Consider the following 13,319-nt stretch of genomic DNA (forward strand, 5'->3'; position numbering starts at 1 on the left):
ACAGTGGGACCAGGACTTATCCCTACTGCCTGAACTGGCTTTTTAGAATCCATTTCCTTTGGAGGGATACCTTGCTCAGCCTAGATATAGTGGGGAGGCCTTGGTCCTGCCTCAAAGCAATGTGCAAGACTTTGTTGACTTCCTATGGGAAGCCTTACCCTCTCTGAGGAATGGATGTGGTTGGGGTCAGGGCAAAGGTGGAGGGGAGGGAGTAGAAACTGGGATTGGTATGTAAAATGAGAAAGGATTTTTAAAGTATGTGCCACCAAGCCTGGCCCTCAGTATTTTTAAAACTGAAGGTCTTCACCATGTGTTTCTTCTTAAATCTGCTGTGTAATTTAAGAAAAATAACTTTTTAAATGTGTCTTTCTTTTCTTGGTGCTGGAAATTTGAATTCAGGGCCTCACACATGCCCAGTGGTTACTCCAATGGAAGGCATGCTAGCCGCAGTTTCCCTGTTGAAAGGACTGTCTCAGTGTTTCCTCCCCATTTGCCTCAGGGCCATCTAGAGTTTGCCCATCTTTCTCATGACACTGTCATACTTCTATTTTAATTCGTACAATTTATTATATTATGTAAAACTGTATTCTTTTTTTTTTAAACCAGCAAACCTGTAAGGAAGTGGATAATTGGCATCCCTTGGTTCATGTACGCACTCTTGTAAGTATCATTCATGATTCTACGAATATTGGCCAAGATTTTATCACTATTAAAAAGTTGGTAAAGAATGGCAGTCTTGCTGGGTATAGTGATGCATGCCTACAATCCCAACACTTAGAAGGTAGAGACAGGGGATCAGGAATTCAAGGCCAGCCTTAACTGCATAAGACCCTGATTCCAAGTAACACAAACTAAGAACAAAAAAAACATGCAAAAACACCCAGGGAAAAGCATAATTTTCTTATATTTTACTTGTTTTTCTTTATGTGTGTTTCTGTGTGTGTGTGTGTGTGCTTGTTTGTATGTATATCATGTTACATAGGTGTCACAGAGGGGGACAGAGAATGTCTGATCCCCTGGAAATGGAGTTGCTGGTGTTTGTGAGCTGCCATGTGGGTGCTGGAAACTAAACCCAGATGCCCTGAAAGATCCATCTCTCCATAAAATCCTTTAAAGACAATATTATAGAAATGGGAAGCAAGCTCTCTTTTCCCTTCTCTCCCTTCACAGTTGCGCACGCTGCAATAAACCTCGCCACGTGGGTTTTTTTTTTTTTTTTTCGAGACAGGGTTTCTCTGTGGTTTTGGAGCCTGTCCTGGAACTAGCTCTTGTAGACCAGGCTGGTCTCGAACTCACTGAGATACACCTGCCTCTGCCTCCCAAGTGCTGGGATTACGTGGGTTTTGTTGTGTCTTGCGTCCTCCTTTCGTCTCCGAGAAGAAGAATAACACTCCCCCGAGAAGAAGAAGAACATGCCGCGGAGAAGAAGAACACTGACCAAGATGGATTATGGTCAGGATGACCACCTGGAAACATTCCAGAAACCACAGGACTCCGGTAGTGCCCTGAAACGCACGCGATTAGCCAGCACTACATCTCCCGGCGTGCCTTGCTGTCGCGTCACTTGCTGCGGCGAGAACTACATCTCCCGACAGGCCACGGGAGGAGGGGTGCCCGCGACCTTGAAAGCGGCTCTGGACTGCCTGCGATTTCCCTGTCTATCAGGTCGGACTTTGAGGAGAGGATGGCGCTGTCGTGGGGAGCCTGCAACCCGGACCCGGACCCGGACGATATCCGGCCTCTCAAGCCGTGTCTGCTGCGCCGCAACCACAACCGCGATCAGCACGGCGTGGCGGCCTCCTGCCTCGAGGAGCTGAGGCGCAAAGCTTGCGAAGTACTGGCCATTGATGAGTCCCTGACACCAGTCACCCTGGTCCTGGCCGAGGACGGTACAATAGTGGACGATGACGACTACTTCCTTTGTCTCCCTTCCAATACCAAGTTTGTGGCATTGGCCTGTAATGAGAAGTGGACGTATAACAATTCGGATGGAGGAACAGCCTGGGTTTCCCAAGAGTCCTTTGATGCCGACGAAACAGACAGCGGAGCCGGGGTGAAGTGGAAGAATGTGGCCAGGCAGCTGAAAGAGGACCTGTCCAGCATCATCCTGCTCTCAGAAGAGGACCTCCAAGTGCTCATTGACATCCCGTGTTCAGAACTGGCTCAGGAGCTTTGCCAAAGCTGTGCCACTGTCCAAAGGCTCCAGGACACGCTCCAGCGGGTGCTTGACCAGAGAGAGGAGGCCCGCCAGTCCAAGCAGCTCCTAGAACTGTATCTCCGGGCCTTGGAGAAGGAGGGCGCCATCTTCTCCAACCAGGAAGAGCCCAAAGCCGCCCTCGGTGGAGACGCGGATGCGGTGGACACGGGCATCAGCAAAGAGATGGCTTCCGAAGTGGCACTTACAAGCCAGATCCTCACTGTATTGAAGGAGAAGCCTGCCCCAGAGCTGAGCTTATCTAGTCAGGATTTGGAGCTGGTCTCCAAGGAGGACCCCAGAGCCCTGGCTGTTGCCTTGAGCGGGGACATGAAGAAAGCAGAGACAGTCCAGCGGGCCTGCAGCGCGGAGCTCGCCCGGCGCCTGCAGCAAGTGCAGAGCTTGCGTTCCCTCAGGAATGTCTCGGTGAGGAGGGAAGAGCAGAGCCCCAAACGCGCCAGACAAGACCCCAAGTAGCTCCACCGGAAGCACGCTTTGCTGAGGAAGCCCTTGGTTTTGTTAGCAGTGAGCAACCTCCCTTCCCACCCTCCGCGCTGCTCTACCTCCTGCCTTCCAGGATGCTGTTGTAGCAGAGGTGGCCACGCCCTCCAGAAAGGCCGCTCCGGTCCACCCGTGTCCTTCTGTGTAGGGAAGCCCCCCAGCCAATCACCTTGCTTGTAGGGCGTGGTCCCCTGAGGATATTTCTTACTAATAAATACTCCTGGTGTGCTCCCCCCCCCCTTCTGCTTTCCTGTTCTCCGCGGGAACCTCGGTTCTCTAAGTCTTTTCATTATTAAAGCCTAATATTAGATTATAAAAAAAAAAAAAAAGAAATGGGAAGCAAGTTAATGGGTGCCAGAAGTCAGGGACAGTTGTGTGTAGAGTTTATGCCAGGCTGATCTTTGTTGATATGTAAGACAGTCCTGAATGTTAATTGAGGTGGTGGCTACATGTATCTACTCATAGACGTAAGTCACACTCCCATGTTAAATAACTATGTTATACCAGTATACTGGTTTTTAAATTGTGCTATAATATATAAATCAAAATCGTTGGTGAAAATTTCATATAGTTTTAATAGAACTTCTCTGTCCTTTTATAATTTTCCATGAATCTATATTTTTAACAAAAAATTTAAAGACAAGCTATCTGTGTATCAAACTTTAAAAGCTCATTTTGAAGGCGTAAAAGAGAGGTAAGTAGAAAATAGCAATTTAGTTTGCTCTGTATATCAGGTATCAGCACATGACAACACACTTGGGCCTGTGTCCCTCTGCTGTCTCTGTACACACATGGCAACACACTTACATCTGTGTCCCCCCGCTGTGTCTGGACACACTGCTCAGGTGAAGATACACTCACATCTGTGACACTCGCTGGGTCTGTCTCTGCACACACTGCTCACGTGTTGGAGAACTGAAGTAGTAACTGGTGGTTTCACGTTCCCAGCCCAGCTGTCCTGGTTGTCATCATTGTGCTTGCGTGCTGTAGGGATATCCGACGCCAAGTGCCTGCCAACTACATTCTCCTGGCATTATTCGTAAGTGACTCGCCGTGACAGCCTCCCTCGGACACATCCTCCTGCTGCCTTTAAAAGTTATTTATTTCACTGTGGAAACTTGTGGTGCAGGAAGGGAGGTAGGGAACATTTGTACAGAAATGGTACCTTCCCTGGAGACAGCGTCCTCACCCCTTACAGAGTTGGATTCCAGGTCACTCTTTGTTCTGGCCAACTTGCCTCTCTCTTGAAGCCACACAAGAACCCACACCCAGTCAGGGCTGTGTCTGCAGTTAACGTAGGCACTAACAGTCTCTGTAGGAATAACAAACACGTTTCTCATCAAGGAGTTGCTTCCACTTCTCACCCACAGTCTGTGAACTAGAAATGGTAATTTTTTTTTTTTTTTTTGGTTTTTCGAGACAGGGTTTCTCTGTGGCTTTGGAGCCTGTCCTGGAACTCGCTCTGTAGACCAGACTGGTCTCGAACTCACAGAGATCCGCCTGCCTCTGCCTCCCGAGTGCTGGGATTAAAGGCGTGCGCCACCATCGCCCGGCGGTAATTTTTTTTTATTGTGAAACATGTATTTTACTACGAGTTCCTCATGAGAAGAAAAGTCATTTCTGAACCTCATCTCTTGCCCAGTTCTCCAACGTTCCTCTCCGTACAGGGGGTGTTCCGCTGACAGAGCTGGGGCTGTGGTGTGGACCCTTAACTATCCCCATCCCCAGCAGCTGGTCCCCCACCAGGCCTCGTCACGTCTGTTCTGTTAGCGGTGCTGTCTTAGCCATACAGAACTATGGGACTGCCCTTTTAACAGCCAATTCTGGGGTTTTGGGTTTTTTCTGCTTATGGGGTCCTTAGAAACAAATAAACTCCTAGTCTCCTTAAATCCAAATACAATCAAAATCTATAGTTTTACTCCTACTGGCCCAGGCTCAATACTCCAGAAAGTTTTGGGCCTTTTCATGAGACTTAACAGCACCCCAGAGTCACCCTCTAACCCAGACTCCTGTGAGAGTCAGGCCAAACCTTGTGTGTCCCAGAGGCTTGGATTTTTCAGCAGCTGGCGGGTAGACATTGCCTGGGCTGTGTGGATGCACTTGGGACCGACCGTCCAGCGCTGGCCTGGTATAACTAAGGGTGGTGTCAGCCTTGTGTTTATGTTTCCTCTGCATAGTGCTGACCATTCCTTTCTGTGAAGGCTGACTCCTAGAGCTGGCTCACAACTATATCTGCAATATGAGAGAATAAAGACATCAACAGGAAAATGAAACGGAAGGACACAGAGCAGGGAGACAAACACTCTTTAGATTAGTGTAAACAAATGCTCTGGATGTCCTAATCTTGGATTTAATTCTGAGTCTGCTGGTGCTCAAAGCAAGTAATTCCACAGGGCCAGGAATGTGAGTGTATGGGCACCAAGTAATTTCATTACAATTCCCCTGTTGGAAGGAACAGGCCTGGGAATATGGCTCGCTGCCACCCAGAGTGGTATTTCCTTTCGAGTATTGGGGAACCTTTCTTGGCTGTAGTGAATCCCCAGCAACTGCACAGGCAATGAAGAAAGATACCCCAGGTCCTATGGACTGTGGGGTAGTTTTCCCCCATCTGTTTTCCCAAGATGTTTTCTTTATTATCCTGGCTCAATCACTTCCTACTTCTCCATCTCCAGAAGGTGATGGGAAGGACTGAGGAAGGGAGCTGTCTGCTCATTCTGCAGCCCTGGCTGGTCTGCAGCGGCTACAGAGACCAGAGCTCCTCCTCTCCCTGCCTCCCAAGTGCACCACCGCAACCTGGCTATGCTAGAATTTTTTATTTTAAACATTAGAAGAAAGGCTGGGGCTGCAGCTGGCACAGTGTAGGTGAGGCCCTGAGCTTAGTTCTCTAGTACCACCGAAAATATTTTTCTTAATGAAGGAAGCCAAGAAGAGGGCTGAGTTGGTAAAATGCCTCTCCAGTGTGAGGACCTGAATCAGATCTGGGCACCCACTTGAGGTCCAGGAGCACGTCTGTAACCCTAGCACTGAGGAAATCTGAAGAGGGTGCAGATGGGGGAGGGGGGATCCCACGTGTTTATTGGCCAGTCAATCCAACCAAATCAATGAGGCCTAAGTTCAACTCTGAGCTCACCTTAAAATAAGGAAGAAAGCAGCTGAGAAGACAGTATACATGGATCCCAGCCTCACTCCATGTACATGTCTGTGTGTGCACATACACACACACTCCCTCATACAAAACTCTCTCTCTCTCTCTCTCTCTCTCTCTCTCTCTCTCTCTCTCTCTCTCTCTCTCTCACACACACACACACACACACACACATCAAAGTGCATACACAAATTTACATGAAGGCCTGTTACACGTGATGGTGAACTCTTCAATCACATCCACAGGAGGCAGTGTCAGGAAGATCACTGTGAGGCTGAGGCCAGCCTAGTTTACATAGTGAGTTTCAGGCAGTCTGGGAGTCTGGTTACACATCAAAACCAAAACTAAAGCAATTCAAAAAATTTAATAAGCTAGATTTTCTTTTTTAAAGAAAAGGTGTGCCCAACAGGTGGCGGTGGTGCTGCACACCTTTAACCCCAGCACATGGGAAACAGAGGCAGGTGGACCTCTCTGAGAGCCAGGTCAGCCTAGGCTCTGGCAGAGAGGCCCCCTGTCAACACAAATAAATAAACAAGCTCAGAGGGTTTAGGTTTCTGGTCCCCAAAGGGGCTTTCCTCATGGAGGCTCTGCACATAACCACTAACAGAGGCCCTGTTGTTCAGGGTCAAGCAATGCTTTCATTTCCAAGACTCAGAATCTTGTCCAAGTGTTAAAAAATAACACCGAGAAAAACATTTCAGGAAAACATTCGAGGGCTGGAGAGATGGCTCAGTGGTTAAGAGCATTGCCTGCTCTTCCAAAGGTCCTGAGTTCAATTCCCGGCAACCACATGGTGGCTCACAACCATCTGTAAAGAGGTCTGGTGCCCTCTTCTGGTCTGCAGACATGCTCACAGACAGAATATTGTATACATAATAAATAAATTATTAAAAAAATATTTAAAAAAAAACATTCGAGAGAAAACAATAAAACACTCACTCTTGCCACACAGATGTCTTTTGTCCCCTAGAATCTGTGATTCCCTGAGTCCCTGTCCTGAGCATGCTTGGAGCCACTCCCCCTCCTCTCTCTTCCCAGCCTGCCTGTCTTCTGTCCCTGTGTCTTCCTGCCTCCTGGCTCGGTGTCTCTGCACCCCACCCACTTTTGTTGATGCTGGAGAAATAGGAAGTAAAGGAACCAGGAGAAAATTTAAAAACATATCTTAGGAGGAAGGTTGGAATCAAACACATTTTTTTATTGATTTTTATTGAGCTCTACATTTTTCTCTGCTCCCTCCTTTGCCTCTCCCCTCCCCCCTTTAAGCCTCACCCAAGGTCTCCATGCCCCCAACTTCCTCAGGATATCTTGTCTTTTTCTACTTCCCATATAGATTAGATCTATGCAAGTCTCTCTTAGTGTCTTCATTGTTGTCTAAATTCTCTGGGATTGTGGTTTGTAGGCTGGTTTTCTTTGCTTTATGTTTAAAAACCACCTATGAGTGAGTACATGTGATAATTGTCTTTCTGTGTCTGAGTTACCTCACTCAAAATGATGTTTTCTAACTTCATTTTCCTGCAAAATTCAAGATGTCGTTATTTTTTTCTGCTGTTTAGTACTCCATTGTGTAAATGTACCACATTTTCCGTATCCATTCTTCAGTCGAGGGGCATTCAGGTTGTTTCCAGGTTCTGGCTATGACAAGCAATGCTGCTATGAACATAGTTGAGCACATGTCCTTGTGGCACGATTGAGCATCCTTTGGATATATACCCAAAAGTGGTATTACTGGGTCTTGAGGAAGGTTGTTTCCTAATTTTCTGAGAAATTGTCACACTGATATCCAAAAGGGCTGACCATCTTGCATTCCCACCAGCAATGCAGAAGTGTTCCCTTTTCCCCACAACCTCTCCAGCATAAGTTGTCATCAGTGTTTTTGATCTTGGTCATTCTTGCAGGTGTAAGATGGAATCTCAGAGTTGTTTTGATTTTTATTTCTCTGATGACTAAGGATGTTGAACATTTTCTTAAGTGTCTTTCAGTCACTTTAAATTCCTCTGTTGAGAGTTCTCTGTTTAGGTCTGTACTCCATTTTTTTATTGGATTATTTGTTCTTTTGATGACAAATTTCTTGAGTTCTTTGTATATTTTGGAGATTAGACCTCTGATGTGGGGTTAGTGAAGATTTTTTCCCATTGTGTAGGCTGTTGTTTTATCTTGTTGACTATGTCCTTTACTTTACAGAAGCTTTTCAGTTTCAGGAGGTCCCATTTATTAATTCTTTCTCTTGTATCTGTGCTGCTGGGGTTCTATTTAGGAAGTGGTTTCCTGTGCCAATACATTCAAGCGTACTTCCTACTTTCTCTTCTATAAGGTTTAGTGTGGCTGGCTTTATGTGAGGTCTTTGATCCATTTGGGCTCGAGTTTTGTACATGGTGATAGATATGGGTCTATTTTCATTCTTCTACATGTTGATATCCAGTTATGCCAGCAACATTCGTTAAATATGCTTTCTTTTTTTGATATTTTTTGCTTTTTTCTTAGTAACCAAATGTTCTAAGGTGTGTGGATTAATATCCTGGTCTTTGATTAAGTTTCCATTGGTCCTCCTGTCTTTTTTTATGCCAATACCAGATGTTGTTTTCATTATGGTAGCTCTTTAGTAGAGTTTGAAGTAGAGTTTTGAAGTCGTGATGCCTCCAAAAGGTCCTTTATTGTACAGGATTATTTTAGCTATCCTGGTTTTTTTTTGCTTTTCCATATGAAGTTGAGTACTGTTCTTTAAAGTTCTGTGAAGAATTTTGCTGGGTATTGCATTGAATCTGTAGATTGCTTTTGGTAAGATTGTCATTTTTACTATGCTGATTCTACCTACCCAAGAGCATGGGAGATCTTTCCACTTTCTGGTGTCTTCTTCAATTTCTTTCTTCAAAGATTTAAAGTTTTTGTCATACAAGTCTTCCACTTGTTTGGTTGGAGCTACTCTGAAATATTTTATGCTATTTGTGGCTATTGTGATGGGTGTTGTTTCTCTGATTTCTTTCCCAGCCCTTTTATCATCTGTGTACAGGAGGGCTACTGATTTTTTTTGAGTTAATCTTGTATCCTGCTACATTTTTGAAAGTGTTTATGAGTTGTAGAAGTTCCTTGGTAGTATTTTTGGATTGCTTATGTGAACTATCATATCATCAGAAAACAGTGAGAGTTTGATTTCTTTTCCGATTTGTATCCCCCTGATCTCCTTTTGGCGTCTTATTGCTCTAGCTAGGACCTCAAGAACTATATTGAATAGATATGGAGATAGTAGATAACCTTGTTTTGTTCCTGATTTCAGTGGAATCGCTGGGAGTTTCTCTCCATTTAGTTTGATGTTGGCTGTTGGCTAGCTGTATATTGCCTTTATTATGTTTAGATATGTTCCTTGTATTCCTCCTCTCTTTAAGACCTTTATCATGAAGGGATGTTGTATTTTGTCAAGAGCTTTTGAAGCATCTAATGAGATGAACATATGGGTTTTATTTTTCAGCTTGTTTATATGGTGGATTACGTTGACAGATTTTTGTATGTTGAACCATTCCTGGCATCTCTGGGATGCACCTGACTTGATCATGGTGGATGATGGTTCTGATGTGTTTTTGGATTAAATTTGCCAGTATTTTAGCATCAATGTTCATGAGTGAGACTAATCTGTAATTCCCTTTCTTAGTAATGTCTTTCTGTGGTTTGGGTATCGGTAATTGTAGACTCATAAAGAGTTTGGCAATGTTTCTTCTGTTTCTATTGTGTGGAATAATTTGAGGAGAATTGGTATTAGTTCTTCTTTGAAAATCTTGTAGAATTCTTAGCTGAAACCATCTGGTCCTGGGTTTTTTTTTTTTTTTGATTGGGAGACTTTTGATGACTGTTTCTATCTCTTCAGCAGTTATAGGTCTGTTTAATTTGCCTGTCTGGTCTTGATTTAATTTTGGTAAGTGATATTTATCCAAAAAGTTGTCTTTTTTTTAAGTTTTCCCATTTTGTGGAGTATAAATTTTTTGAAATATGACATGATGATTCTCTGTATTTCCTCTGTGTCTGTTGCTATGTCTCTCTTTTCATTTCTGATTTTGTTAATTTGAATATTCTCTCTCTGCCTTTTGGCTAGTTTGGATAAAGGTTTGTCTATTTTGTTGATTTTCTCAGAGAACCAACTTTTTGTCTCATTGATTCTTTGTATTGTTTTCTTTGTTTCTATTTTGTTGATTTCAGCTCTCAATTTGATTATTTCCTGCTGACTAGTTCTCTTAGGTGAGTTTGCTTCTTTTTGTTCTAAATTTTCAAATGTTCTGTTAATTTACTAATGAGGGATTTTTATAGCTTCTTTATGTGGGCATTTAGTGCATTTTCCTTTCCTCTTAATACTGCTTGCATTGTGTCCCATAAATTAGGGTATGATGTGTGGTCATTTTCATTGAATTTTAGGAAGTCTTTAATTTGTCCCTTTATTTCTTCCTTGACCCATTGATGATTCAGGTGAGTATTGTTTAATTTCCATGTGTTTGTGGGCCTTCTGGAATTAGTATTGCTGTTGACTTCTAGTTTTAAACCATGGTGACCTGATAAGATACATGGGGTTATTCCAATTTTCTTGTATTTGTTGAGGTTTGTTTTGTTACCGCATATGTGGTCAATTTTTGAGAATGTTCCATGAGGAGCTTGTTAGGAATTTTCCTAACGTGAGCTCTCTGCTGATGCAAAAGCAAAAGTTGTAGTCAAGCCAAATCACAACAAGCCAAATAAAAAAAAATATCCAGGTTTAATGGAATTCCTGCACTTTTGGGTGGCCCTGAGGGGGAATTGGGAAGGGGGAAGGAAAGAGACCACAAAGGAACTTTCTGGGGAAGCTGTTTAAATAGACTGGGGGAGTGGTCAAGATTTTGGCGGGCTGTCTTCATCCTCCTCCTGGGAGGGGTCAAACCTTGGCAGGCACAGGGGATGGAAGTTTCCAAAGATGGAGACCAGAGACTGAGACTTTCAGTGCTGAGAAGATACATTCTTTTCTGTTTGGATGGAATATTCTATAGATGTTTGTTAAGTCCATTTGAATCATAACATCTGTTAGTTCTCTTATTTCTATGTTCATTTTTTGTCTTATTGACCTGTCCAGTGGTGAGAGGGGAGTGTTGAAGTTTCCCACTATTAGTGTGTGGGGTTTAATGTATGATTTAAGCTCTAGAAGTGTTTCTTTTACATATGAGGTTGCCCTTGTATTTGGGGCATAGATGTTTAGTATTGACATTTCCTCTTGATGGATATTTTTCCTGTGACTAATATGAAATGACCCTCATTGTCTCTTTTTATTGATTTTAGTTTGAAGTCTGTTTTGTTAGATATTAAGATATCTACACCCACTTGTTTCTTAGGTCCATTTGATTGGAATATTTTCCCCAACCCTTTATTCTGAAACGATGTCTGTCTTTGAGGTTGAGATATGTTTCTTGTATGCAGAAGAAGGATGGATTCTGTTTTCGTATCCAATCTGTTAGCCTGTGCCTTTTTTATATGTGAATTGAGTCCATTTATATTAAGGGATATTAATTACCAGTGACTGCTATCTCCTGTTGATTTAGTTTTCATTGTTGGTGATATTAATTTGTGCGTTTCCCCCTTTTTTGGGATTTGCTGCTATGAGATCATCAATTGTCTGTGTTTTTGTTGTGTAGCCTACTTCCTTTGGTTGGAGTTTTCCTTCTAGTATTTTGTGTAGGGCTGGGTTTGTGGCTAAGTATTGGCTAAATCTGGTTTTGTCGTGGAATATCTTGTTTTGTCCTTCTATGATGATTGAAAGTTTTGCTGGGTATAGTAGTCTGGGCTGGCCTCCAAGGTCTCTTAATGTCTGCACAATGGTTGACCACAGCCTCTGACTTTCATTGTTTCCAATGAGAAGTCAGATGTAATTCTGATAGGTCTGCCTTTATATGTTACTTGGCCTTTTTCCTTTGCAGCTCTTAATATTCTTTCTTTACTCTGTATGTTTAGTGTTTTGATTATTATGTGGTGAGGGGACCTTTTTGGATCTAGTCTATTAAGTATTCTGTAAGCTTCTTATATCTTCATAGGCATATCTTTCCTTGGGTTGGGAAAGTTTTCTTCTATGATTTTGTTAAACATATTTTCTGTGCTTTTGAGTTGAACTTCTCCTTCTTCTATACCTATTATTCTTAGGTTTGGCCTTTTCATGGTGTCCCATATTTCCTGTATATTTTAGGTTATGCTTTTGTTAGATTTAATGTTTTCTTTGACTGCTGAGTCTATTTCCTTTAATGTCTCTTCAGTGCTTGAGATTCTCTCTTCCATCTCTTCTATTCTGTTGTTTATGCTTGTGTTTGTGGTTCCTGATCATTTTCTCATGATTCTTGTTCCTATAATTCCCTTGGCTTGTGTTTTCTTTATTGTATCTATTTCCATTTTCAAGTCTTGAATAGTTTCTTTCATATGTTTGATTGCTTTTTCTTGGTTTTCTTTAAAGGTTTAGTTGATATCTTCCAGTTTTTTTGTCTTTTCCTCCAATTCTTTGAGAGAATTTCTCATTTTCTCTTTAAGAGTTTCAAACATACTTCTGAAGTTATTTTTTAGGTCATTTTCTTCTGCTTCATCTATATTTTGTTGTTCAAGTCTTGCTGTTGTAGAGTCTTTAGGTTTTACTTGTGTCTTGTTGCTCTTTGTGGTGTTGCATGTGTTCTTACTTTTTCTACTCATCTTTTCCTCTAATAGGTGTGGTTGGTGCTGTCTTTGATTCAGTTGATTAATCTTCTAGGTGCCAGTAAATCCGAGGCTCAGATGGTTGTTCCTCGTGGTACAGTTCTAGTTACTCCATTGGTCACCTGTGTTCCTGGAGATCTCTCAATGCTCCCAGACATTGCTCCACTCCCTTGGAGTTCGGTGTCTCAGGCCTGCTCTAGCCTAGGTTGTCCACTCAGGCCTGTTTCTGTAAATGTCCCTGGTCTGGATCCATTCCTGTAGAGGTCCCTGGCTTGAAGTTGGTCTTGTAAAGATCTCTGGCTCCTGTCTACTCCCTTGAAGTTCCCAGGCTCAGGTGAGTCCAGACCCACAGAGTACCTGGCTCAGGTTTACTCCCTCAGAGGTCCCAGACTCATGCTCAGACCCACAAAAATCTCTGGGTTCTTGTGTTGAAATAAGGAGCGGCGGGGCTGCGTCCCCAACACCCCGGCCGCCCGGCTAGCTCAGTCGGTAGAGCATGAGACTCTTAATCTCAGGGTCGTGGGTTCGAGCCCCACGTTGGGCGCCATCTGTTGAAATAGGAGCGGCGGGGCTGCGTCCCTGGCACCCGGTCGCCCGCATGGCTACCTTATGCCCGAAATAATTACATGGAAACTGTATTCTTTCAAACACTGCCTGGCCCGGCTAGTTCCAGCTTCTTATTGGCTAGCTCTTACATATTGTTCTAACCCATTTCTAATATTCTGTGTAGCCCACGAGCTGGCTTACCAGGGAGGATCTTAACCTGCGTCTGTCTGGAGTGGGAGAATCATGGCGACTCCT

The 13,319-nt window shown here is 43.5% G+C and overlaps 2 protein-coding genes and 1 non-coding gene across 3 annotated transcripts in view; all 3 read left to right on the forward strand.

The window, feature by feature from the left end:
• Nucleotides 1-13,319, forward strand: part of LOC126493139 (protein lifeguard 2-like) — a 47,588-nt gene that overhangs the window by 18,990 nt on the left and 15,279 nt on the right. The window contains exons 5-6 of the mRNA XM_050129955.1: nt 607-660; nt 3,644-3,734. Coding sequence (XP_049985912.1) covers nt 607-660; nt 3,644-3,734 — 145 coding nt within the window. The remainder of the gene's footprint in view (nt 1-606; nt 661-3,643; nt 3,735-13,319) is intronic.
• Nucleotides 1,502-3,421, forward strand: LOC126493149 (DNA fragmentation factor subunit alpha-like). Its single transcript, XM_050129975.1, has one exon. The coding sequence runs from the start codon at nt 1,685-1,687 to the stop codon at nt 2,669-2,671; it is 987 nt and encodes a 328-aa protein (XP_049985932.1). The 5' UTR covers nt 1,502-1,684; the 3' UTR covers nt 2,672-3,421.
• Nucleotides 12,990-13,062, forward strand: Trnak-cuu (transfer RNA lysine (anticodon CUU)). Its single transcript has one exon. It is a non-coding gene; the product is annotated as a tRNA-Lys (tRNA).

This window comes from Alexandromys fortis, unplaced genomic scaffold (assembly GCF_014885135.2).
Source record: "Alexandromys fortis isolate MF-2015 unplaced genomic scaffold, M_Fortis_MF-2015_v1.1 scaffold_310, whole genome shotgun sequence".
NCBI lineage: Eukaryota > Metazoa > Chordata > Mammalia > Rodentia > Cricetidae > Alexandromys > Alexandromys fortis.